Source organism: Paralichthys olivaceus, chromosome 3 (genome assembly GCF_024713975.1).
Source record: "Paralichthys olivaceus isolate ysfri-2021 chromosome 3, ASM2471397v2, whole genome shotgun sequence".
Classification (NCBI taxonomy): domain Eukaryota; kingdom Metazoa; phylum Chordata; class Actinopteri; order Pleuronectiformes; family Paralichthyidae; genus Paralichthys; species Paralichthys olivaceus.
In genome coordinates, this window is record NC_091095.1 from 19,315,663 (window position 1) to 19,341,556 (window position 25,894).

The following is a 25,894-nucleotide window of genomic DNA, read 5'->3' on the forward strand; positions in this document are numbered from 1 at the left end:
ATACAGTTTAATCTCTGGCCTGAACATTTTAATCTTAGAGGAGCTGTGCAGTGATGTTTATTTGTGTTTTCTTTAATGAGCCAACAAAAGACACATCATGTAAGATGTATTATCTTGATAACAAAAACAGAGAGGCGGAGTTGATTATTCTTATGATAGTGAGACACACATCAGTTGTTACAGATAACTTTATTTCCTTTTCGTTTTCTCATGTCTGAGTTATTCTTACTGTTTCCATCTCCCTGCACAGTGTGTATCAGCTCTGGTCCAGCCTCTCGGAGTTTGTGCAGAATACCTGAACTCCAGCCTTGTCCAGGTAACCTTTCTTATCTGTACAAACACACACACACACCCCTGCCTATTTAATTTATGTGTCCTTAATTTGTTCCTGCTGTGTTTATATGTCTGCAGTCTCTAAGTGTGTATTTCTTTCTATCTATTTGTTCAAGATGATCAGCTTTGTTCATTTACATAGCTTTAATGCTTCATTTGGATTTATTCTTGTTTTCTAGCCGATGCTTGATCCAGTCATCCACAAGATGATCACATATGTACAGAACTTGGAGGAAAAGGATCTTAAAGACAAGGTAGGCTTGATTTTCACAATAATCCCCCCTGCTATTAGACTTCTTATTTGGACAGGTGGATCAGGAAGGTTATTGTAAATCTTCCATTGTGAAATATGGGCATGGTTTATTTAAGATAGGGATTTAAACAAGTCTTTGTGATTTGACTGCATAGAGCTGCAGTAGTTGTTGTTTATTGAATACGGCTCATTACAGAGCTACAGGGTGATAAAAAGTTATGGAAATGTAGAGAACTGTCGACCTCTATTTACACCTGACTCACCTGAATTTTTAAATTAGAAGGATGAGGACTAGGAAAGCCATGGTGCGGTAATTTTCCCTCAGGGTAATAAACGTGTGACTTAGTGCTACAAATTATACTGGAAATATAATAAGAAAAGGAGTATGTTGGACCACTGTCTGTACAGTTCTTACTGAGTGCAATGTTAAACATTAGATTTCACTCACTCTTCTGTTGCACTATAGAACCTTTCTTGAATGTTAAATTGCACAGACTGTGACGATCCTCTTCTCATAACAATGTAAAAGATCTTTAAGAAGTTTCACGCTGTGGCTTCATTGTAAAGTGTACAGCACACTGCTCCTCTCTCCCTCTCTGGAACACACTGACCTGTCGTCAGACAACATTAAAAACTCTTTAAAATATCTGTTATGTTTTGAGACTATTGATAACTAGTGACATGGGTGCTACCTCTGATGCACAAAAATTAAACACAAGATGTAGCTTGTGGGCAATTTATTTATAATCACACTGTTTAACATGACTACCACTGCAACCCTAATGAGGATGAAAAAGAAACAAATAACAGCTTTTACCAGCTAATATGATAGTATAACGATTTGTGCGGTTTTTGTAATGATAAGACAATTTATGTGTTTTCTGTAACGTTTTTTTGACTAGTTATCACTTGTCTTTTTTTTTTTTCGTCTTGTAACCCTAGCGCCTGGTGAGCATCCCAGACCTCCTGTCAGCCATAAAACTGCTGTGTATGAGGTTTCAGAGAGAACTTGTTGCTGTGGTGGATGATCTGCGACTAGACACGCTGCTGCGTATGCTCAAAACTCCCCATTTCTCCACCAAGATGAACTCCCTCAAAGAGGTCAGCTCTTATATGTTCTCAAGTATCAGGTTATGGATTTTTTTATGTGCTTCCATTTTGACCTAATGTGGCACTTTTTCTTTATATGTCTTTGTTTCTCAGGTGACCAAGTTAATAGAAGAAAGCACAGTGTCCAAGACGGTGAAAAATGCTATTGACACAGATAAACTGCTGGACTGGCTTGTAGAAAATTCAGTTCTGTCAATAGCACTGGAAGGTAAGAAAATACACACATGTATGGCCACACCTCAACTTATTTTTACAGTATTTTTAGTAAGTGCTACAAAACACCTGGACACATAAGAAGTTATTTACATTAATTTCATAAAATAAGACAAAAGCATATTTGGTTCAAGGTTGACTTTATTCACTGTGGTGCCTTAAACGTTTCTCTGTACCAGGTAACATCGATCAAGCTCAGTACTGTGAGAGGATTAAGGGAATCATTGAGCTGCTGGGCAGTAAACTTTCTCTGGATGAACTCTCTAAGATCTGGAGAATACAGGTGAGCAGATCACAGTAGATTTATATCTGTGGTATTATGTTTTCATTAAGCATTATCATTCATTATCTTCTTTTATGTAAAAAGAGAAAACCCTGTAAACTGAATTGACTGTATTCACATGCGTAAGCACATATTTCAAGGGTCCACTTTTCAATGCATTTATTGATTCTTTTGTGGGTGTTTCAGGCGGGCCAGTCATCAACTGTGATAGAAAACATTCACACCATCATCGCTGCTGCTGCTGTGAAGTTCAGCTTTGATCAACTCACTCACCTCTTTGTGCTCATACAGAAGGTCGGTGCAACAAAGACTCTTTGAGAAATACATCAATATCAAGTGGCTTGTAACACAGAGATATAAGGTCATATTTATGATATTATTTCTGATGTGTTTTCATGTGATTTAGAGCTGGGAGGTTGAGAGCGACCGTGTGAGACAGAAGCTGCTCAGTCTGATAGGGAGGATCGGCAGAGAAGCTCGCTCTGAAACCACAACTGGAAAGGTATGCTGATATTTATCTGTCTTTCTGGTGAAGACAAAGAGCTGTGTTGCGAAATAGTTGTGGAAATCTACAGTACATTCGGTTTCATTATTAAAGTGTATGAAAATGTGTTTGTGTCCAGGTGCTGGAGGTGCTGTGGGAGTTGGCTCATCTTCCCAGCCTGCCTACCAGTCTAGTTCAGCAGGCGTTGGAGGAGCACCTGGGGATCCTGAGTGATGCTTATGCTGTCAAAGAGACAGTGAAACGCAGTTACATCATTAAATGTATTGAGGACATTAAGAAGGTGAGACAGATGCTGAAGTTGTTCAGTGTTATCTATGTAGTTATGGGGCAAGGGTATTGATTAGTGTCACTCAGTCGTTGAGTATGTGTATTGTTAATTTTCTGAATCCATACCTGAAGCCTGTGACTGTTTATTGTGCAGCTCAGCTTTTAAGCAAACATTTGGATCCCTACATTTGTCCACCTGTTGTGACAGTTGGTCCAAAGTTAACAAGTCCCTGTTAGTTCTGCACATTAAGCTTCAACTTCTGTTTGTTTACCTTCATCATCTGAGTGTGTCCCAGGCTTGCATCCTTAAAGCAGCAGTGAGCTTATGGATTTCAGGCAGAATTTTTCTATTAAGTTGTTTTTTTCAGGTGAAAACCTTTTTCAGTCCTTCAGATCATGGCAGAAAAGAGGCCAATGCCTCCTCACCCCTTCGTTTTTACTCTTTCTTCTCCATTTCTCTGTTCCACAGTTGTTGCTTGAGTTGGCTGCAATGATTTATAATGCTTTCAGACTAGCTTTTCCATAGTTCTTTCATATTCATATTTGCAGAAAGAACGAATTAATTAGGTAATGACATTTTTAAGAAAACACTCACATATGTAGATTACAATCATTTCTTTAATGGAGAAGGTTCTCCATTCTCTTTTACTTGTATTGATTAATTTTGTTACACCTCCCCTTAACCCCCCTTATTGTAGTATTAAGGCAGTAAGCAATTTATTAACAGACTACAGTGTAATTATTAATCAATAATATTAATAATACCACAAAGCTATCTTGGATATTTTTAGTTGCACTGTGCTTCTCTTGCTGTGACATGTTTAAATATTTGCTGTGAAAAATGCTTGTGTTTGTGAAGCCACACAGACTGAATGAAATACACTTCTTATTCTTCTTATCAACCTCCAATAAAATGTATGTCTCTAGACTCACACTCAGGAGGACAGTAAAGGCAGCGACACTCAAAGCTCTTTTCTTTCTGGCTCTTGGAGCAAGAAGAAAGCTAACGCTTTGGCCAAAGTAAGAGAAGGAGCCCGTATAATTTCTAATTCCACTGACCAATCTGTATCCAATCTCACTGCTTCACGCCTGCCAACCAATCGTGGATGAGGGTTCGACTACAAAGGGGTTTCTTTTGTCACAGGTTGATAATTTCACACTTTGATCGTAACATCAGGTAGTTTAACAAGGTGTGTGTTAATTTTCTGCTTTGGCACTGACTAATGATGTACACAGTGGTGTTGATCTTGGGTGAGAGTAGAATTAAATGAGTGATTTAGCTGCTGGATGAGTGGAAAGCTTTGGTGGAAGTGCTAGCACGGTTACTTAAAGGTCCAGTGTGTCGGATTTAGACGGATCTGTCTGCAGAAGTCGTAATTTAAAATTCATAATGACGTTTTAGTGGTGTACATTCTGCCATGTTGCACCACCATGTTTCTACAGTAGCAGTAGAACAGAGGAACTAAACTGTGGCTTCAGACAAGGCCCTGCACATTTTGTGTCACCTGAAGGCTAATGTTGTTTCTCCTACAGGTTTGGACAGGTAGGGGTGAGGGGAGGGGTATTCAGTTGGTTACAGTCTATAACTTCAATGCTAGATGCCAGAAAATCCCACACACTGAACCTTTAAGATTAAAGGAATCTAATCAGATGTTTGATATTTGATTTTAACAGTTGGACAAATACAGATATTTTTGCCAAATTCTTTACATCCCTTGCTCTCATTTCCTTTTCATGACGTCATGACAAAGTCTTAACTACAAAATGGTGCGTCTGTGATGACAAAGCAGTGACATGCAATAATGAAATCTGATGAGTAGCGAACGTCACAGACCTCTGTTTATGTAGCATATCAATTTATGTTTGCTGTACGTAAGCGAATATCATTATCGTGTGTGTGTGTGTCGCAACAGGCCTCTCAGCAGAGCAGTCCTCAGGCAGTCTGGGTTGTTCCTGCTCTCCGTCAGCTGCACGAGATCACCCGTTCTTTCATCAAGCAGACCTATCAAAAACAGGACAAGGTACTCACACAGTTACCAACACACACATCATCAAAATGATCTGTTGCACTTTAATTTGGGTGTTGCCATGGTAACCTTTCCCTGCCACCCCACAGAGCATCATCCAGGACCTGAAGAAGAACTTTGAAATCGTCAAACTGATTACAGGATCCCTCGTGTGCTGCCATCGACTGGCCGCGACTGCTGCGGGAAATAATGGACTTTCAGGCTCCACCCTGGTGGATGGACGATACACCTACCAGGAGGTTTGTTTGTTTTTTTTTGTTTTTTTTTTATTGATTATCTTTACTGCTCTATTGAGCTGTAGCGCTGCTCATACAGATGATTGATGATACAGTTTATCATTTGACTGATAATATGAGTATTTCTATCTGAGCTGGACTGGGTTTTACACAGTACACAGGCATTAATCAAACTCAAACAGCACAGTGTTATATGTTGAGAGTGTGTGATCAAGGGTCAAGCTGACACATGGCTCTGTGACTCTATGTTTAGTATCTGGACAGCCACCTGCGCTTCCTGGCCTTCTTCCTCCAGGAGGCCAGCCTCTACCTTGTCTGGAATAGGGCCAAAGAGCTCTGGGAGTGCCTGGTGTCGGGGCCGGACGTCTGTGAACTTGACCGTGAGGTATGGAAACAGTTATGCAAATGCAGCTCTTGTCCTTGGCCATTTGTTTGTCATTGCTTGCACCTTTCTTCTCAGTGACGGCTCTGGAGAAACAAATGCAGAAAATAAGAAAACATAAGCCCTGTGCCCCATTGTCGTCAGGGAATTGTAAAAACTGTAAAACAAATCTAACATTTTACCAAATTATTGAGCATTTTAGAGAAGTAGATGAAGCTTTTCGGTCCTGCTGTTTGATGTAGTATAAGAAATAATTATTCTTTCGATGAGATAAGAGAGAAAGTGGTCATAAGAGGCACCTTTTACAGATCTGTTGTCTAAGACTTAATTAATCAGATTGATTAAATCTGTTTCTCTTATCATCAGCACCCTTCCTCTGTCCCAATGTGGGGTCGTGTCTGTGGATAGTTCAGTGCACATGTTTACAGATTAACTAATTAAAATTACAGCAGCGTCTGCAACAGCTGATCTCTCTGAGCCCAAGTACAATGGGCAGTTGACCATCTGGACAACCCACAATACAGTGCACCTCAAAACCTGTATCCACAAATGAAGTTAATGAACCTTCAACATAGCTCTTTCTGATGTGTGCAGATGTGTTTCGAGTGGTTCACCAAAGGACAGCATGACCTTGAGAGTGATGTTCAGCAGCAGCTCTTCAAAGAGAAGATCTTAAAACTAGAGCCATATGAGATCACCATGAACGGTGAGAGACTCTGCTCAGAGATACACTATTGACCAACAATCTTAATTTGTTTATTGACAAGTGTGTGATGTTTACATTTATTGCCCCTCACAGGTTTTAATCTGTTTAAGACCTTCTTTGAGAATGTTAATCTATGTGATCATCGCCTGAAACGTCAAGGAACTCAGCTGGTCAGTACTCACAAACATGCTAACAGCTAATTTATGTGTACAGTTCATCTTTGTCTCAGTGAGAGCTAAAATGGATTAAAAATGTGTGTACTGTAAAAGACATGACCTTCATGATGTAGCATCATGTCATCTGATTACAGTGTGTGGAGCGCCTTGACCTGGCAGGGATGGATTTTATCTGGCGCATCGCCATGGAAACCCCTGATGAAGAAATAGCTAATGAAGCAATCCAGCTCATAATCACATACAGCTACACCAACCTCAATCCCAAGATGAAGAAGGTCAGTATATATGTGTACACAACAAATACAAAATATAACTGAACCATTCCAGTGTTGATATATGCCAGTGAATCCTCTGTCCAACCTGAATCACATATAATGTTAACATGTCATCCATTGCAGGATTCTGTATCTTTGCACAAGAAGTTTATTGCTGATTGTTACAAGAGACTAGAGGTAAGTAGATGAATACGTTAATGTTAGAAGTCATTGTGTCATTTTGCAGAAATCAACACCTGATACCTTCTCTTCCTTTTTCTGTTCAGGCAGCGAGCTCAGCCCTGGGTGGTCCAACTTTGACACATGCTGTAACCAGGGCGACCAAGATGCTGACAGCCACCGCCATGCCGACTGTGGCCACATCTGTACAATCACCATCCAGGTACAGAGGGGGGTTTGGGTAAGAACATAGTTACTAACCCTATTACAGCATGTTGGTGTTTAGTCATTTATTTAACATCTCTTCTTTAAAATACAGTTGTTCCCTGTGATTCATTCTTATTGATGCTCTTCTTTGTGTGTTCTTCTCTAGATCCACTAAGCTGGTAATAATCGAAAGACTGCTGCTATTGGCTGAGCGCTATGTCATCACTATAGAGGTATGCCATGCAGTCTTCCATCTAATTGTCTCATTGTTCATTTGACAATAAATGTGTGTGTGTGAAACCAGGGCATAAACAGTCTTAAAAACATGTGCTACTTAATTTTAATAATGTTTTTCTTGTCAACATCTATGTAGCACATCAGCTAAAAAACTTATGATTTTCACATATTTAAATCTTATCTTATGTTGCTGAGTATTTTTGTGGGTTTCTCTGTAGGACATGTACTCAGTTCCTCGCACTATTCTACCTCATGGGGCCTCGTTCAATGGACACCCTGTCACTCTTCACATCACCTATGAGTCAACCAAAGACACGTTCACCTTAGAGGTACTGTAGACTTTTCCCTCGAGTTCCTTCTTATACATTAGTTATGTAGCGTAAAATCAACAGAGGAAGTAACTCTTGTCGCTGCTTGTGCCTGTGTGTGTCCTGCAGACCCACAGTAATGAGACAATAGGAAGTATCCGGTGGAAGATATCTGAGCACTTGAGCTGTCCTGTGGATAATGTCCAGATCTTTGCCAATGACAGTGTGGTAAGTCTTGTGAGTCACTCTTATTTTATTTATTCTATTCAAGCTCTCTCCCTCATCAAATTATTTTTCTCTTCTCCCAATCCCAACTGCACAGTTAATTAGCAGGGTCCTATCTCCTCTTGTTTTTGCTGGGTTGGCCCCTCTGCATCTATTGTGTAACAGGGGAAACACACCCTTCAAATACTTAACCCTTTTTTTTTCTTTCACTCCATCCTGTCACTGCCCCTCCATCGTCTTTTAGCTGACCATGAATCGGGACCAGAAGCTGCTGTCACAGCTTGGTTTTAGCGATGAACAGAGCCTGACTGTGAAGAGCTCAGGCACTGGCACCCCGTCTGGCAGCTCTGAGTCCTCGGCCTCCGCCTCTAGCAGTTCCAGCTCCGCTGTCTTCAACTCTGCCTACGCCTTGGAGCAGGTAGAATGTCAGACTACTTAAGAATGTGAACACACTCAAGTGTTTGCATTGGTTCTAATGTGCCTATGTTCTTCTGTCTCCAGGAGAAGTCCCTGCCTGGGGTGGTGATGGCTTTGGTGTGTAATGTGTTTGAGATGCTTTACCAGCTGGCTAACCTTGATGAATCCAGGTGAGATTTTCCTCAGGAAGTACTTCAACTTTAAATGCTAGTGCCTGATTAAGATTGATATTCTAGCTACCAAACTGTCATTGAAAACAAATACTTTGACAGAAATGTTCATGCATAGATTAGCTTTGTTATTAACCTGTGACACAGTCCCTACAGCAGGACTTCAGTCAGCTTTTTGATACTTCATGTATCTATGTTATCCCCAGAATCACCCTTCGTGTGAGGAAGCTGCTGCTGTTAATCCCAACAGACCCAGAGGTGCAGGATGCTCTGGACAACTTTGTTCCCAAAGAATCCAGTGTCTGGAGCCACCAGGTATATCGAACTGTCTGATAAGTTGCTGTAACCTCCTCAGGTCAAGCAACTTTCACAATGGTCTCAATTTTTTTTTCTAATATTCCTATGTCTTTATTGTAGAAGACACTGTTCACCCTCAGCCAGGGTACAGGCTCTCGGTCTCCATCCATGGCCTCCAAGCAGCAGCACCAGCCCAGCGCTGCATCTATATTGGAGTCACTGTTCAGATCCTCCGCACCTGGCATGTCCACCTTCAGAGTGCTGTACAACCTGGAGGTACGCACACGTGTGAACATGCATAGCACTTCATTCATATGTAACAGATATTTTCAAATTTTAATGGTAGATGAGTGATGACATCTGTTTTTCCTCTCCTTATCTGTGTGTTAGGTGTTGAGTTCAAAGCTCATGCCCACATCTGATGATGAGATGGCCAAAACCAGCAGCAAGTCCTTCTGTGAAAACTTCCTGAAAGCAGGGGGTCTCAGGTAATAGCACAATGAATAGAACTGTTAAAAAAGTACCATCACCCTCATTTACTGTTCCACTGTGGGTAGTTTCAGCTGATGGGATAATTTATTTATATAAACACATAATGCCACTTATTATGCTTTTATTTAAAAGGCTTCACAGTATAAAGTAATATAGATTTTTCTTGGGTCCTGACATTGATGTCTCTGTGTATTTCCTCTGCAGTCTGGTGGTGAATGTGATGCAAAGGGACTCTATCCCGTCAGAGGTGGACTATGAGACCAGACAGGGAGTCTACTCAATCTGTCTTCAGCTAGCCAGGTTCAAAATGCCTCATGAAAACACACACACAAACACACGGGTTGATATTCTGGTCCATGTAACATGTCAGGACGTCCATACTTACCTGGCTGTATTTTCAGGTTCCTTCTGGTTGGTCAGAGCATGCCTGCAGCACTGGATGATGATGTCATCAGAGATGGTGAGTCGCTGTCATCCCGTCCGTTTCGTAATGCAGGAAGAGCAGGACGGCAGCTGTCTCTCTGTGGAACTCCAGAGAAGTCCTCCTACAGGCAGATGTCTTTGTCTGAGCGCTCGTCCATAAGAGTGGAGGAGATTATACCTGCTGCTCGTGTGGCCATTCAGGTACTGGACTAACACACACTCTGCTCTAAAACCTCATTGTTGTAGAATATTTTCAAGTACAATGTTTGTTCTGTCTCTTCTCCAGACCATGGAGGTGGGTGATTTCACCTCCACTGTTGCCTGCTTCATGCGCCTGACCTGGGCAGCTGCAGCTGGCCGGTTGGATCTGGTTGGCAGCCCTCAGCCAATCAGAGAGACCCACGCGTCACTTCTTCCACAGGGAGTTCGCACCAGGGTCAGCAGTACAGGTGGGACAGAAAACACACTCAAAACTTTTTGTAACCACTTTTCCCATACGTCCTTATTCTTCACATTTATCCTTCTATATTTATGAAGTGCAGACTTGTTGTGGCATCAACTACATGTTTACAGTCAGGAGGTGTTGTGATCATCCTGGACAACTTAATTCCTGATTTTTCACCTACAGTGACATTCAATGTTTAGTTGCGAGCATTTGCTATGCTAAATAAGTTAAAGTTATGCAAATGTTCTGTATGTGTATGATTGCAGGAAGTAACTGCAGCTCCAGCAGTGAGGGGGAGACCATCCCAACAGCATTGCATGCAGGGATATGTGTCAGACAGCAGAGTGTCTCCATCAAAGACACCATAATCGCCCGCGAGGCTCTGTCGCTGCTGGTTACCTGTCTGCAGCTACGCTGTCAGCAGCTATGTAAGACTCACACAGGAGTGCAAACACACCACACCACCTTTTTATAATTAGTAAACATCACAATTGGCCCGGTATCCAGTGTTAGGATACTACTGTGTAGATTTATCTATAGCTCATCTTCAGGTTGTTTGCAGAATAAAACAAAATCCTGTGCTTGATTTCTCCAGGTTCTTTTTACAACCTTCCCTCCGTCAATGATTTCATTATTGATGTTCTGCTGGGATCTCCGAGTGGAGAGGTAAAAAAAAAACTCACAATAGACTGCATATAAGAAATACTGCATATATGCCTAGCACTGCAGAGTGTGCTCACACATGCTTTCTCTGTCACCTCCTCAGATCCGCCGTGTGGCTTGTGATCAGCTGTACACTCTCAGCCAGTCGGACACCTCGGCCTTCCCTGAAGTCCAGAAACCAAACCTGTTCCTGCTCTCAGTCATTCTCACTGCTCAACTGCCACTGTGGAGTCCCACATCTGTCATGAGAGGAGTCAACCAGAGGTACTGAAGCCAAGAAAGACAAAACATACATCACTTACACTTTAACTGGGGTCTTTTGTTGATGGTGCCTTTTCTCCACAGGTTGCTCTCCCAGTGCACTGAGTACTTTGACCTAAGATGTCAACTTCTGGATGACCTAACCAGTAAACCAATACATTTCTGTTATAATGTTATTATACAGAGCTTATAGTCTCCTGTCTCAGGAACTAAAGGTGACAGTTTTTCTTTCTCTTGCCTTATCTTCTCCCTCCCTTTTCTCCACCTGCCTGACCTGCTGTAGCATCCGAGATGGAGGCATTAAAAGTGAGCGCAGCCACCATGCTGGAGGATGAGATCTCCTGGCTCGACAATTTTGAGCCCAGCTGGAGCTCTGAGATGGAGACCAGCGAGGCAGACAACATCCTCCTCGCTGGACACCTCCGACTCATCAAGACGTTGCTCTCACTCTGTGGCAACGAGAAGGAACATCTTGGTGAGCACAAATAAACATGCATACACCAAAAACATTTATAAGATTAGAAATTGAGAACACTAATATATGATGGCTATGTGCAAATGTGTGTTTTCCAGGTCCCTCTCTGATCCAGCAGTTGTTGGACGACTTCCTGTTTCGAGCCTCACGCATCATCATTAACAGCTCCAACCCCACACCTTCCCCAGCTCCCAGCCATGACTTCCATCCCAAGTGTGTCATGTTAATACTATTTTTTATTTATCATGTGTAATGTGTCAATTGTAAAAGAAAGTGATTCATTATAAAAAGGTTTTGCCATTTAATGGACAAATCACTGCAAACTGCTGCCTAAGTGTTTTGTGTGTGTTGTGTGTGTGGTGTGTGTGTGGTCAGGTGCAGCACAGCCAGCAGCAGACTGGCAGCCTACGAGGTGCTTGTGATGCTGGCTGACAGCTCTCTCTCAAACCTCCGGCTCATCACCAAAGAGTTACTGTCCATGCACCACCAGTCTGATCCTTCCCTCTGCAAGGAGTTTGATGTAAATCATCTCTTACAATATTTGTTGTTATATGTAGTTATAGTTACTATACTTCAAATGTCAAACTAACTCCGGTCTCTTTCTCAGTATCTGCCTCCTGTAGAGAGCCGATCAGTCTCAGGTTTTGTCGGGCTGAAGAACGGAGGAGCCACATGTTACATGAATGCTGTGTTCCAGCAGCTCTACATGCAGCCAGGTCTCGCAGAGGTACGTGATACTTAATGTAGTTTACTTTGTGTATTTACCAAAGTTTTTGTGCACTTTAAGTTCGAGACAGTGAATCTAACTCCAGTGACTGCATATGTTTGCTTTAAGGCTTTCCTCTCCATTGAGGATGACACAGACCAGCCTGAGGAAAGTGTCTTCTACCAGGTGCAGTCTTTGTTTGGACATCTGATGGAGAGCAAACTGCAATACTATGTACCTGAGAACTTCTGGAAGGTAAAAAGCTGTTTACTTTAAAGACCAGAGATGAAGGTTGACAGTGTGCTCTGACTCTAATTCACTCATTTTAGTGTTATTTCAGGTATTATTCAATAAATGAGAATTGATTCACATGGTGAACAGAAACATGTAGACCTATTATTTTTACCTAGCAGAGTTTTGATCATTCATTGTGTCTGTTTTCACATTATGCTTGCAATGTCTTAACAGCACTTATTATCTACGCTGTAACCTTCACTCAACATTTAGATCAAATGGAAAAACTCTTTTCACCAAAGTATTCAGACTGTCTATCTATATAAAACTACCCCTTTGTAAATGTGTTATGTCTGTTGCAGATCTTCAAGATGTGGAACAAGGAGTTGTATGTAAGAGAACAGCAGGATGCCTACGAGTTCTTCACTAGTCTGGTGGACCAGCTGGACGAGCATCTAAAGGTAGAATTCACACACACATACTTCGCGAATTAAAAAATACAAAGATTATGTGCAACAGCTCAGTAATAATGTGATTCCTTTACACCAGAAAATGGGTCGAGAGCAGATCTTCAAAAACACATTTCAGGGAATCTTCTCCGACCAGAAGATTTGTAAAGACTGTCCTCACAGGTCAGATTTAGATTTATTACTCTTACTGTTTAATTTTGAGAAGCATCACAGAGGATCTTAACAAGTGACCTTTTCTTACACAGGTACGAGCGTGAAGAAACTTTTATGGCGTTGAACCTTGGCGTAACTTCTTGTCAGAGTCTAGAGATCTCATTAGACCAGTTTGTCAGAGGAGAGGTGCTTGAGGGTAGCAATGCCTACTACTGTGAGAAATGCAAGGAGAAGGTCTGTATACAGCTCGGCACGGTTTTTGTTTTACTACACTGATTTTACATGTGTTTAATAAGCTTCTTTTTTTCATCTCCACACAGAGAACCACAGTAAAAAGGACATGTATCAAATCCCTACCCAGCGTTCTCTGCATTCACCTCATGCGCTTCGGCTTCGACTGGGAAAGTGGACGCTCCATCAAATACGATGAACAGATTAGGGTACAGAGAATGTTTGATCTCAAGATTCCATGCTTCTGTTCATTTTTTACAGCAGATTAAAGCCCAGAAATGATATATAAACATGATTAATGGTACGATTTGTTGTTGCTGAACAGTTCCCCTGGGTGTTGAACATGGAGCCCTACACTGTCTCTGGAATGGCTCGTCAGGACTGCAGTGGAGAGGGTGGTGAGGGACGAGGCGATGGGACGTCAGGAGGGTCGCCCAGGAAGAAAGTCACAATTTCTGAGAACTACGAGCTTGTGGGAGTTGTTGTCCACAGCGGTCAGGCACATGCCGGACACTACTACTCCTTCATTAAAGACAGGCGGTAAGAGATGCTGTAGTCAGTGTTAAAAGGGCTAGCTAATGCTTGATAGAGCTGCTTGGTGGTTGGTATTTTCCAGCTTCTGCTCCTACTTTACGTAAGAAGCACCTAACCAGTGTTTAGTGGAACACATTAATCTTTTACTTTAATTTTCCAGGCAGAGTTTAGAGGACCTCCCTGGGGCACATGAGCGCAGCATCAGACTTTGTTTGGGCTTCTAGTTTAGTTTGTAAGCATCTCCAGATGTCTGGCTCTGGAAGCTGGGAATGCTCACTGGAGAACTGGAATGTAAAGAGACCACAGGAGCTAATATTTGGCATCGTGCTCTCACACACTGGCTTGTTCCTATCCCTGTTTAAGATTACAACAAAGAAAGTTTGTTCTCAGAATGTCTCTTTTTCCAGGAAATTAGACACATTCGTTAGTCAGATATTCTTTAAATCAGATCGACATATATGTAAGTTTAGAGCTTCAGACAGGGACAGGCTCGATGGCCACAGATAGACATTACATCCTGTCAGAAAACCTACTTTCACTCCATCTAGGAAATGCACAATATTGAGGTTCTTCAGTTACGAACGTATTCAGTCTTTCTTTGTCTTTATTGCACTTCACCATCATCAAATCCACCGTCTTAACTGTTCAACAGCATGTCAATGTATGAGAAACACAAATTCATAACATTAACAATGTAGAAAACAAATTACAAATTCAAGACACAAAAACCTACCTCATAAGAGGTAAACGAGCAACCTAACGTCACTTTTAACTTGATAACTTTTAAGCAACATTTAAGCTTCACCTGTTTCACTCGTCTTCCAGGCAGGTAAGAATTGCGGCACCTTAAAGTGTCCATGCACAACAACAGTTACTTCTTAGTGTCATCAGCACAAAATGAATCAATGGAAAACAAATTGATATTCATTGAAATAACAAATCAACATTAATGGAAATAATCAACTGCATACATATAAACAAAACCTATCCCAAAAAGGATTATTATTTATGGCAGTTAAACCTACACTGTTCCAGTAAATATAGATATATCAGGTGTACTGTAGGTGGTAGCATCTCATCAGTTGTTATTCAAGAGCAAACAATTTTCTGTATCTAAAATTTGTAAATCGTGAGAAATAAGCAGATATTCTTTGTGCCTATTGTTTATTTTTTGCCTATTTGTAAATTATTTTTTGTAAATGCACATTTCAAGCTAAACCTGACATTCCCCTTTTCTTTTTATCAAATCATCGTTCATTGCTTACTGTTTATCGTCGTCTGTCTTTTTCTTGTAGTGGTAGTGCCCGAGGTCGTTGGTACAAGTTCAACGACAATGTGGTGGAGGAGTTTGATATGAATGATGAAACTCTGGAGTACGAGTGCTTTGGTGGAGAGTACCGCCCCAAAGTCTACGACCAGTGTAAGTAAAATGCGTAAACTGTGTATAAACAAACACATTGCTTTTTCATAAGTCACAAACCAGATGAATCTTGATTTATGTGCGTTAATAGCCAACCCGTACCCTGATGTGCGGAGGAGATACTGGAACGCCTACATGTTGTTCTATCAGAAGATCAGCGACCAAAACTCACCGGTCCTGCCCAAAAAAAGTAGAGTCAGCATCATGAGGCAGGAAGCGGAGGACCTTACACTGTGAGTCAGTTCTCTGTCATGTACATTTTTCACCTTATAAACATTCTCAGTGGGTTATTGACCATTTCATAATGTGAAGCAGAAAGTAAAGAGTTGTAGGTCGTCTTTCTGCCACTGATGGTGGATTTAGAACCAGTTTAGCACATTGGACAGCAGCCAGGACCTTTGCTGCTCTTATCAACAGCCTTTCAGCTGTAATTGTTTTTCACTTTTCACTCCCATAAAATCTAAATGCTGCACTAGCTATTATTTTTACAGCTGTGTTGTTTTTGTATTACCTAGGTCTGCCCCATCCTCTCCTGATGTTTCCCCTCAGTCATCTCCTCGCCCCCCACGGGCCAACAACGACCGTCTCACCCTCCTCACCCGTCTGGTCCGCAAAGGAGAGAAGAAGGGCTTGTTTGTAGAGAAGATGCCTGCCAGCATCTATCAGGTAAAGTGACAATATACTGCCTGACTATCTCCACAGCACCTCCACATGTGATTCAGCTCAAATGTTCACTAATCATGGTTGAATCTGACCGTTTGTCTGTAGATGGTGCGAGATGAAAATCTAAAGTTCATGAGGAACAGAGACGTCTACAACAGCGACTACTTCAACTTCACTCTCTCCCTCACCTCCGTCAATGCAGTATGTGTCTGTGTTTGTTTGTCTGATTATGTATAAACACATAGTTGAGCTGCACAGTGATATTACACATGGTTTATATACCACATAGTGCAATAACAATAGGGCCGGGAATTGCCAATGAGATCCAAAATCGATTCAATTCCGATTTATACAGTCTCAATTCGATTTTCTATTTGATTCGATTCATTAACGAGTCAGTTAAGGATATTTCAGTGTACAATACCAATTTTGCTTGGATATAAAATACATTTTCAGAGAACTAATGCTGTAAACTGTGCAAGGAAACCTCTAACTTGGTGCAAAATAATATTAAAGTAGGGCTGTAATGATGCTGAATTTTGTTGGATAATATATTGTCCCAGAAATTATATTAATGTCATAAGTTTGAAAACATTTCATACCACTGATATTATGGTAACATCAGAGCATAATAATAATAACTCTTTCAAAGAGCAATCAACTTTGAATTCTGAAGAATATTCAGTCTGACATTTGAGATTTAAAATATTAAAATAGATAAATAAAACAAATAAAATAAACCACTCACAACCTAAACGCTAAAATGTTGCTGCTGTAAAGTAAAGTAAAAGACGATTCCTCCTTTTTAGGAAACAATATCAAATAATTTAAATGAAGATCAATTTTGATCAGAAAATAGATATTTTTTTAGTTTTTAAGTCATCACTTTATACAGTGTAAAAGCAATGTTATACAATATAACGATAGCAGAAAGCACATCAGTGGTCAGTTTAGGGCTTTTGAATAAGATGTTACAAAATACTTTTGTGTCTCACAGACAAAACTGAAGCATCCTGACTACCAGCCAATGGCCAAAGAAAGTCTCCAGCTGGCTGTTCACTTTCTCTTCCACACATACCTGCACACCAAAAAGAAACTCCGGTATGTAAACATACATACATGCAAATATAGATCAACATCTATGAATAAACCCTGAGAAGCAGCAGTGTTATATCTGCACTGCACCTGTATCTCCTGCAGGGTGGACACGGAGGAGTGGATGGCCACAGTAGAGGCGTTGCTGTCTAAGAGCAGCGAGGCGTGTCAGTGGATGGTGCAGTACCTTGTCGGACCAGAGGGACGTGAGATCACCAGGTCAGTGAATTACTCGCTTGATATATGTGATCGTATATGTGATAATACCCAACAGACAGTCCTCCATCCATTAGTTTGAGAAAAGGTTTCACAAATACTTGTCAGTGTCTCAGTGAGACTGCATTTTCCAAGCTGTTCTTCAAACAGCAGAAGCAACAGTGCACAATAACTTCTTTATGTTTTATCAGGTCCCTGAAGAGAGCCATGCTGTGATTAAAGTGGTGATTTTTATTTTTTTATTTTTTTGTATGGGCCTGGGCATAGGTTTAATCACTGCAGCATTTTTCTACCTGACCCAGGGATATGCGATACCACAGACTTGGCAGCTCCCAGCATTTGCTCCTTCATTCTAATCAATACACATTCAACTCTCTGGTAGAGGTCAAATAATTCCACCCGGGTAAAGCTGCTGCAGCTATTAAATCTGCACTCTCATTCAAGTACACATACTTGAGCTGTACCTGAGAGTACTCAATTATACTCTATTGTGGACATGCACATTGACAGCTGCAGAAGTCACAGGCGTGTAGTTGTTTGTCTTATACTACCCTTCTAGTAAGCTGTCACAGTCATTTGTAGTAATCACAACAAACTGGAGGGTGCACGCAGGTCTGCACAGAGCCTCACGTACATTCTCTGATGACCTAGGGCCTCATTTCTCACACAAACATTGGGATTTATAAAACGGACTGGACCCTTGCTTGTGACTATTTTTGACACAGGAAAATAGCGATGCAGACGTGAGGAGGTGAACTGAAGCCAGATTATTGATCCACTTCATCATGTACATTAAAAACGACAGATTTTGGTGGTCAAAGGTCAAGGCCTCACAAAGTATGTTTATGTTATTCTTGAACATGGTATCTTGAGATCAGCTGGAGGGAATGTCTTGGTAAAAACGTTCACTCAAAGATGAACTGATTAGATTTTGGTGCCTGAAGGTCAAAGGTTAAGGTCACAATGACCTCACTTTCCTGTAAATGGAAAGTGACTGCTGTTGGGAATTTCATTACATCTGGAACAATTCACTTTGACTCATGGATGCCCTGATTGGAATTTGGTGATCAAAAGACATGTTTTAGCCTGTAGAACGTGATATTTCAAAACTGCCCTGAGGGAATTTCTTCAACCTTTGATCAGTTGTCACTTGGACTCAAAGATAAAGTGATAACATTTCGGAGGTCAGAGGTCAGTGTGGCCTTATCTGGATAAAAAGATAAAAAGAAAAAATATGTAGAAAACTGCACTGGTTGGTGGAGGAATACAATTTGCAGTGAGGTAATGCTAGTTAAAATGCAAAATAACCTTATGCATATATTGAAATGGTTGCTTGTTCATCAGTTAGGTAGATTATCAACATGCCTGTGTGTGGATGCTGATTGGCTGAGAGAGCAGGTCACTCTGTGGAATGTAAGCATGTAGAGACAGAGAAGGATTTATGTGCTTGTGTGTGGGTTTTTATAGGTGTTGTCTCACACTGCTGTGTTTAGGCATGGTGTGATCATATGATCCTGAAACGTGATTGGTTGTCAAACATCATAGGCCGGCTCCCTTCACACATGGACGACATGCACAGCGTCACACTCAGTCTTGTGTCTCAAATCCAGAAAAAAAAACGTGTTTTCTCTTACATGAGTACATAAGTTTATTCATTCATTCTACTCATGCATTTTAATTATTTAATATTTAAAATTTTAATCAGGCATGCATTCCTGGCATGTCTGTACCATCTGTATCACCAGATGTTCTCCGCCGCAGGTCTGGTCACAGTTATAAGGCTGAGCACCAGACTACACCGCCACACTCTGCATGTGGACATGTTGCCATTTTTTAATAACAACCAGTGAACGAGCTGTTGGCTGTGCTGAGGAGTTGCATCGAGGTCTGTCTGCTGAGGATGGTTAAAACGTATTGAATGTTTTGACAGTCCACTGGTTCACCAATGCAGCAGGACTGTCCGAGTGTATGTGTTTTTATATTATTATGAGAAGGTTAAAAAATGCGTTGTTTTGAAATAGTGGCAGGTTAAATTAGACGATGACCAGTCGCCACAGTCTATGAAATCTATGAGAAACACTCTGTCGGCCCGTTGGTCTGTTTTACTGTTCACAACAACAGGTGTGTGATGTGTAACTCCTCATGCTCAATTGATAGTGCTGCTGTTTACATGGGTAAAAATTGACCTCTTGTTATAAAAATCTACCATCCTCAGGGTTTGTCTGTTAGAGTGCAGCATGAGGGAGGTGAGGGTGGTCGTTGCATCCATCCTCGAAAAGACCCTGGAGAGCGCGCTTCACTTCGGAGACCCAGGACTGGACGGTTTGACCGACGCCCTGCTGTCCTTATTGGACAAAGATGTCCCTGAGAATGTGAAAAACTGTGCTCAGTACTTCAGCCTCTTCAGTAACTTTGCTCAGAGGGTAAGAAACAGATTTACAGATTCAGTTGACTCTACTCTCTTTAAGGTGCCACGTATAAACATTAAATCACAGCCGGGTGACTAAGAGTGTTTTGTCTTTGTGTTCACTCTCTCAGGGTTGTGGTCCTTGTCAGTTGTTGTTGAAACACTCAGCTTATCGCCGGATGCTCATGTTCCTGTTGGGACCCAACAGGCAGAATAACCAGGTACAATTGCACATTGTAACATGTGTAGAAGAAAGATCATTAAATGCTTAATTGCCTTAAATCTTTTAAATTAGTTTTTTGTAATCATTGTATATTGCTTAAGAAAGGATCCAGAACATTTTATAATGCAAATTTAGTTTTGAATTGTCCATTATTTTAGTTCTAGTTTTTATAAAATAGCAATATATTGATTCAAGATCCAATTATGACTGATGAAAGCTTTTATTGGCTAAATGTTACTGATTGGTCTCAAATCCTGTCTGTGTGACAGAACCGGCGGTGGAGTCCGGCACAGGCTCGGGAATTCCTTCACCTCCACAGCACTCTGGCCCTCATCACTCTGCAGTCTGACCTCAGCCCACAGCGAACACACTGTGAGACATTTCAATCTTTTTCTCAGTTCTATAATGTCACACGTGGCTCTTTCAGCTCTCAGTCTGACTCTTGATTTGTCACCTGTTTTCTGTTATAGCCCCAGGTGGTTTTAAGCTGCGTTTGAGTAACGTCCCATCATCTACCCCACTCCTCCCCCTCCACACGGATATCCTGACCTCACTCTTCACTCCAGAGGGACAACCTTACCTTCTCGAGGTAATTTTAATCTTTTTGATTGAAATAAACTTTCAATTTGCATCCACTAAAGACAGAAACAACCAGTGTTGCACAGGAATCTAGAAGAATCCGGTCGTTTGTTTATGTGGACATACATTGATTGGCTCTAAATCTGTTTGGTTGATCTTCTCTTTCTATCTACCAGGTAATGTTTTCCATGCGTGAGTTGTCCGGCCCACTGTCCCTCCTCATAGAGATGGTGACCTACTGCTCGTTCTGTAATGAACCCTTCTCCCTGGGTGTGTTGCAGCTACTCAAGGTAAAAAAATACATCTTTAAAAATGTCACAGAACCAGCTGACAGAGCTGAAGAGATGTTGTGGTTAATTATTCAAATTTGGATTAAAAAACGTACCTAAAATCTTCTGGATCCGTTGTGTCTTACTCACAGATGCAGCTGGAGACGGCTCCCCCTCATGAACTGAAGAACATTTTTCAGATGCTTCAGGAGCTACTAGTGAGTGACGGTCATCAGTCATTAATGATCCTTTGATTATGGATCATTTTACAGTTCTATGATGGCTATTATGATCATTGTTGCTAACCTCAGTTAAATCTCTCACCTCAGGTAGCAGAAGACCCTCTGCAAACCCAGAGACTCAAATATGCTTTTGAGTCAGACAAAGGCCTGTTAGGTAAGTCTTTTATTTATTTATTTGATGTTGTTTTCACTCTCATCTCCAGGGCAGACACACCAGACACCAGTGAATTAAAATATTGTTGATAGACTGCCATGCTACATTGCAAGAAAGATTTAATGAACATATAAACTCTCTGTTTCTTTCTTCCAGCTTTGATGCACCAGAGCAACAACATGGACAGCAGACGCTGCTACCAGTGTGTGAAGTTCCTGGTTACATTAGCCCAGAAGTGAGTACAGTACTTACTGTGTTAAAGGCCTGAGGTCAGGGTCAAGCAGGAATAAGAATTCTAGATGTGATTCATTTAAGGGTGATTCATATGTGATTTTTCTTTTGATAGATTAACAGGTAGACATAATTCTGAAGAGTCTTTGAATTTTCCCACCAGGTGTCCTCCAGCCAAGGATTACTTCAAGGACTTGTCTGGTCACTGGAGCTGGGCAGTGCAGTGGCTACAGAAAAAGGTGAGCTTATAAAATGCTGTCTCACTTATTATACCAGAGGATTCGTATTTTTAGTGACAGAGAAAGATGGGAAATGACTTGTAATAAAGATCCCCGGATGAAATCAGACCAGGGTGTTCGTGGGTTCATGGTCAACATCTTAAATCCTAAACCAATCTCAACTCCTATAATCTGACATACCTCCATAGATGAACATCTGTAAACTGACATCGACTCTAGCTGTCGTGTTCCAAACTGTGAAAAGATTAGACTAACCTGACTAACTAAATACGTTACACAGACGTAACAAGGCTTTGATGAAAACTGAGCAAACGCTTTCAATAGATACTCAATAGATCATTGGATGAACCACGTGTCTACTACTGTTGTCAGGGAGAATTGCAAATACACCTTTTCCATATAGAGAAAAAGGCAGATGTTAGTGGGTGTTAGTGGGTTTCTTGACCAGTGGCTTCAAACATGCCTGTAGTTAATAATAATCTCTCCCCTTTTTTTACAAACTTGAGCGACTCCACAATGTTTCCATATACTTCTTGTAAATATTAGAAGCACTTCCTGGTCAGGTATCACCTCTCTAGATAAACTATTTTTCCTGTGTGCTTGACCCTCAGATGACAGAACACTACTGGACTCCACAGAGCAACGTCTCCAATGAGACATCCACCAACAAAACCTTCCAACGCACTATCTCTGCACAGGTACACACACACACACACACACACACACACACACACACACACACACACACACACACACACACACACACACACACACACACACACACACATATAGACAGACATACACAGACATACTGTAATGTTACATAGCAGCATGACATGACCACCTCGAGTTCCACCAACACCAGTATCAAAGACAAACAGGGACACACGTGCGGTTTCTTTTTCTCCTCTGCTCTCAGTCTTACTCACTTGTGTGTGCGTGCGTGTGTTTGTGTCAAACTCTGCAGGATACCTTGGCCTATGCCACAGCATTGTTAAACGAGAAGGAGCAGTCTGGCAGCAGTAACGGCTCTGATGGCAGCCCAGCAAATGAAAACGCCGACCGCAGCCTCCGACAGGTAGACCTCTAACACGGCCCCGCCCGCCACTCAGCACAGTGGGCGTATTTCATGACTCATTTCATAACAACACAGGCTCAGTTCAGGCCAGAAAAAGTGGAACATCTCAGTGATTTCTGTCAAGAGCTAGAAAGGCAGGTTGTTACCTCCCACGGCTGCTCCATTCTTCTGTGACTCCTGCTGAGCCTGTCAGGATGCCCACACCACACAAGACTGTCAGACTTGTTCTGGCATGGATATGAATACTGCTTCTAACAACTGTCATGCATTGAAATTATAATCCTGCTGTCACTACCCAGTACATAGATATTAAATGTTTTGGTCTTTTTCCCTCACAGAAACAGAGCATGCTTCTCTTCCCCTCATATTCAATCTGTCCTTGTGTCTCTTTCCCAGGGGTCAGAGTCTCCCATGATGCTTGGCGATTCCAAGAGCGATCTAGAAGACGTCGACCCATAGCGTCTCCAGCCAGCAGGATCCCTCCAAAGGAGCGGCGGCACAGCTCCAGGGCAGCCAGTCGAAAGGGCTGCACTTTGCCTCTGATTGGTCGGGACATTTAGGACTCCACAACATGCCAATCAGAACACTTATTCTCTCGGTCGCCACGGCAACGAAGGAGCTATGAATAAATCATAAATTACTTCCTTTTAGAGCCGCTGAGGCGATGATGGAGATGCATTATCATTAAGGGCAGCAGAGTTGAAAACAGTGAGAAGTGCAAAAACCCTCCACAATCAACGGATGACTTGAGTTTATCCTTTTATTCATTCATTGACTCAGAATGACAGCAAGGTGTCGGATGGGTTTTGGTTGTGTTTTAACAATTTTCTGCTCATATTTGCCAATGTATCTACACAGACATATTCATATTGTAAAGACTTGTTCCATAGATGTAATTTCCAGTGTAAGATAATATTTTAAAGTCTCCTGTGCTCATCTCCACAGCCATGCAAATTGCGAGAGGTCAGGTTAGTTGCTCTAGAGGAACTTGCAGACACACACACACTCAAACACACACGTGTACTTGTACAGGAACACCTCCACACAGGAGCACTTGGGGGGGTGGGGTTCAGCATGCACTTTATAGTCCAGCCCCGTTTATTGTGAACAGCACTGCTCAGTTCCTCTAGAGCCTCCACACGCTCATGCCCTCTTCCTCTTTTTGCTTTTATCAACTTTTATTTTCAGTGCCACTTACGCAGTCACATGGATGCCCTGATAGCAACGCCACTCCGCCTGTGACTTAACCTTTGACCCCCTGGTGACCACAAAGCGTGGCCGCGGGGACGCAGTACAGGGCCGGTCCTGTCCAAGAAACTGGACAGATCCAGGCCCTCAGCAAATCTTTAAACAAGCAGTGCCATGGTCAGCACTCTCCCTCCACTTCTTCTTCTTCTCGCTGACAGACAGACAGACAGCCGCATGTGCTGGATTTTACTCCTCTCATTGCTGTGTTTTATTTTCTTTGCCACTTTGTCTTTGACTCTTGATGAATTGAATACTGGAGAGGATGTTTAGGGACCCGAGCCTTATGCAAGATTCGCTGACCTGGAAGTGAACAGATCAGCCATGGTGGGCCATCAGTGCCAACTGAGTGGGAGCTCAGGAGATTGTTTTCTTTTTAGGTGCCAAGGTTACACACACACACACACACACACACACACACACACACACACACACACACACACACACACACACACACACATACATACACACACACATGCGCAAATGTATTAGTGAAAAACGTGCAAACGTCTGTCACTCATTCACTTCGCTCACAATCATAAAGAACAGGTCCACCTTGCCTCACTGTTACCTCTGCTTTATCAGGTTTGATTTGTTTTTTCTGTGTTTGTTTTTCCAGTGGAGTTTTCTTTTTGCTTTGCCTTTTTTGATTTCGTCTACCTTTTTGGAAACACACACAGAAGCCGAACCCAAATGTAGCTCTAGTTTCCGTCAAGAACAACACCCGTGTGTCGCAACCCTCAATCATCGGGAGACTTGAAGTGCCTTAACCTCCCGATCTCTCTCTCTTTCTCTCGCTTTCTCTTTCTCTCTCTCTCACCTTGTCCCACCTGTGACACTGTACCGTCACATCTCTGAGGAGGTGTGCTCACATCTTCTCCACCTGTCCTCACCTTGACACCAAATGGTTTTGCTGTAGGAAGGCAACAGGGCTTCTTCATCCCCATCAGTCCCAAAATGATACAGGGAAGATTTTCCCTCTGTGTGTTGTGACGAAGGACTGTAGGAATGTATTTGTTGGTTGGTGATTCTGTGTGTGTTTGGGGGGAGGGTGGGGCTGCAGGTTTCATCTTAATAAAACAGGGTTCAGGTAACAGGATGTTGAGTTATGGTGAAAGTCAAATGCTGCTTCTTTTCACTCTGCACTCAGGCGGAGACACTTTGTAGATACTGCTTCGTGCTAGGGTAGATTTAAGGAAGCCACACTTTCACTCGGACGTTGTGAAGTCTTGAGCCTGAACTAGCTTATCAGATTAGCTCTCAGCTTTAACGGGTCGATGTTTACAGTGTGAAGACCTTACGAAGCGATCATGCAGAATGGTTTTCTGTCGGGGGGCTGTCACGTGATCAATCCACTGAGGCTCCCTCCATTTCTCCTCTCTCTCTCTCTCTCTCTCTCTCTCTCACTTGATGTGAATGTCACGTCGTGCTCTCCGGCACGTTTGCATGTGTGGCAGTAAGTGGTTGGTGAAGTTTGTCTTTTCTGTGTGACAGAAAGAAAAAAACATCCCCCTGTGTTGTTTGCTGTGTAGTTTGGTCATTAGCACTTCCTGTCATAAACACATGCCCCCCCCCCTCTCTCTCTCTCTGTGGCTGGTTACGTGCTGCCTGATGGGGCTGCATGCGGTCTGTGCCAAGCGATACACGGCCACGGCATCAAGAGTCGCATTCAGCTGAAAGTCTCTCCTCAGTTTAGCCCCTTCTGTCCCATCACTACAACTATGTGGAAAAAAAAAAAGAGGGAAAAAAGGCTTCGAATTTCTATTTTAATCCTGGGATGAAGGAAGGGGTGGGTACGTGCGTGGGTGGGGTTTGACATCTGTACGGGTTTTTACTGTCATTTTGAAAATTCACTGCTGCCATCACAGGATTCTGTAATGCATGTTAAAACTCAGTTTTAATTTGTACATCAGAGTTTGATTAAGGGGAAATTTGATATAAAATAAACTGGAATGCACAA

General features: G+C 42.0%; 1 protein-coding gene across 8 annotated transcripts in view; it reads left to right on the plus strand.

The window, feature by feature from the left end:
* usp24 (ubiquitin specific peptidase 24) overlaps nucleotides 1-25,894 on the plus strand; it is a 31,575-nt gene extending 5,681 nt beyond the window's left edge. The window contains exons 8-67 of one of the 8 annotated variants that reach the window (XM_020080976.2): nucleotides 251-316; nucleotides 513-587; nucleotides 1,529-1,687; nucleotides 1,790-1,904; nucleotides 2,089-2,192; nucleotides 2,379-2,486; nucleotides 2,599-2,694; nucleotides 2,816-2,977; nucleotides 3,892-3,984; nucleotides 4,878-4,985; nucleotides 5,081-5,230; nucleotides 5,481-5,612; nucleotides 6,204-6,315; nucleotides 6,409-6,485; nucleotides 6,626-6,766; nucleotides 6,890-6,943; nucleotides 7,033-7,166; nucleotides 7,299-7,365; nucleotides 7,588-7,698; nucleotides 7,807-7,914; nucleotides 8,147-8,320; nucleotides 8,404-8,489; nucleotides 8,696-8,804; nucleotides 8,907-9,062; nucleotides 9,177-9,274; nucleotides 9,483-9,578; nucleotides 9,680-9,902; nucleotides 9,988-10,150; nucleotides 10,413-10,574; nucleotides 10,742-10,812; nucleotides 10,913-11,073; nucleotides 11,155-11,216; nucleotides 11,354-11,545; nucleotides 11,644-11,758; nucleotides 11,921-12,065; nucleotides 12,153-12,272; nucleotides 12,381-12,506; nucleotides 12,848-12,946; nucleotides 13,035-13,117; nucleotides 13,201-13,342; nucleotides 13,429-13,548; nucleotides 13,665-13,879; nucleotides 15,169-15,293; nucleotides 15,385-15,526; nucleotides 15,809-15,959; nucleotides 16,062-16,157; nucleotides 16,954-17,057; nucleotides 17,157-17,270; nucleotides 19,483-19,690; nucleotides 19,806-19,895; nucleotides 20,167-20,269; nucleotides 20,368-20,486; nucleotides 20,653-20,766; nucleotides 20,898-20,963; nucleotides 21,075-21,141; nucleotides 21,298-21,376; nucleotides 21,536-21,611; nucleotides 22,223-22,309; nucleotides 22,579-22,689; nucleotides 23,086-25,894. In XM_020080976.2, the coding sequence (XP_019936535.1) occupies nucleotides 251-316; nucleotides 513-587; nucleotides 1,529-1,687; nucleotides 1,790-1,904; nucleotides 2,089-2,192; nucleotides 2,379-2,486; nucleotides 2,599-2,694; nucleotides 2,816-2,977; nucleotides 3,892-3,984; nucleotides 4,878-4,985; nucleotides 5,081-5,230; nucleotides 5,481-5,612; nucleotides 6,204-6,315; nucleotides 6,409-6,485; nucleotides 6,626-6,766; nucleotides 6,890-6,943; nucleotides 7,033-7,166; nucleotides 7,299-7,365; nucleotides 7,588-7,698; nucleotides 7,807-7,914; nucleotides 8,147-8,320; nucleotides 8,404-8,489; nucleotides 8,696-8,804; nucleotides 8,907-9,062; nucleotides 9,177-9,274; nucleotides 9,483-9,578; nucleotides 9,680-9,902; nucleotides 9,988-10,150; nucleotides 10,413-10,574; nucleotides 10,742-10,812; nucleotides 10,913-11,073; nucleotides 11,155-11,216; nucleotides 11,354-11,545; nucleotides 11,644-11,758; nucleotides 11,921-12,065; nucleotides 12,153-12,272; nucleotides 12,381-12,506; nucleotides 12,848-12,946; nucleotides 13,035-13,117; nucleotides 13,201-13,342; nucleotides 13,429-13,548; nucleotides 13,665-13,879; nucleotides 15,169-15,293; nucleotides 15,385-15,526; nucleotides 15,809-15,959; nucleotides 16,062-16,157; nucleotides 16,954-17,057; nucleotides 17,157-17,270; nucleotides 19,483-19,690; nucleotides 19,806-19,895; nucleotides 20,167-20,269; nucleotides 20,368-20,486; nucleotides 20,653-20,766; nucleotides 20,898-20,963; nucleotides 21,075-21,141; nucleotides 21,298-21,376; nucleotides 21,536-21,611; nucleotides 22,223-22,309; nucleotides 22,579-22,689; nucleotides 23,086-23,148 (7,005 nt within the window). In that variant the 3' untranslated portion in view covers nucleotides 23,149-25,894. The remainder of the gene's footprint in view (nucleotides 1-250; nucleotides 317-512; nucleotides 588-1,528; nucleotides 1,688-1,789; nucleotides 1,905-2,088; nucleotides 2,193-2,378; nucleotides 2,487-2,598; nucleotides 2,695-2,815; nucleotides 2,978-3,891; nucleotides 3,985-4,877; nucleotides 4,986-5,080; nucleotides 5,231-5,480; nucleotides 5,613-6,203; nucleotides 6,316-6,408; nucleotides 6,486-6,625; nucleotides 6,767-6,889; nucleotides 6,944-7,032; nucleotides 7,167-7,298; nucleotides 7,366-7,587; nucleotides 7,699-7,806; nucleotides 7,915-8,146; nucleotides 8,321-8,403; nucleotides 8,490-8,695; nucleotides 8,805-8,906; nucleotides 9,063-9,176; nucleotides 9,275-9,482; nucleotides 9,579-9,679; nucleotides 9,903-9,987; nucleotides 10,151-10,412; nucleotides 10,575-10,741; nucleotides 10,813-10,912; nucleotides 11,074-11,154; nucleotides 11,217-11,353; nucleotides 11,546-11,643; nucleotides 11,759-11,920; nucleotides 12,066-12,152; nucleotides 12,273-12,380; nucleotides 12,507-12,847; nucleotides 12,947-13,034; nucleotides 13,118-13,200; nucleotides 13,343-13,428; nucleotides 13,549-13,664; nucleotides 13,880-15,168; nucleotides 15,294-15,384; nucleotides 15,527-15,808; nucleotides 15,960-16,061; nucleotides 16,158-16,953; nucleotides 17,058-17,156; nucleotides 17,271-19,482; nucleotides 19,691-19,805; nucleotides 19,896-20,166; nucleotides 20,270-20,367; nucleotides 20,487-20,652; nucleotides 20,767-20,897; nucleotides 20,964-21,074; nucleotides 21,142-21,297; nucleotides 21,377-21,535; nucleotides 21,612-22,222; nucleotides 22,310-22,578; nucleotides 22,690-23,085) is intronic. The other 7 variants (XM_020080977.2, XM_020080978.2, XM_020080979.2 and 4 more) reach the window with 7 other exon arrangements.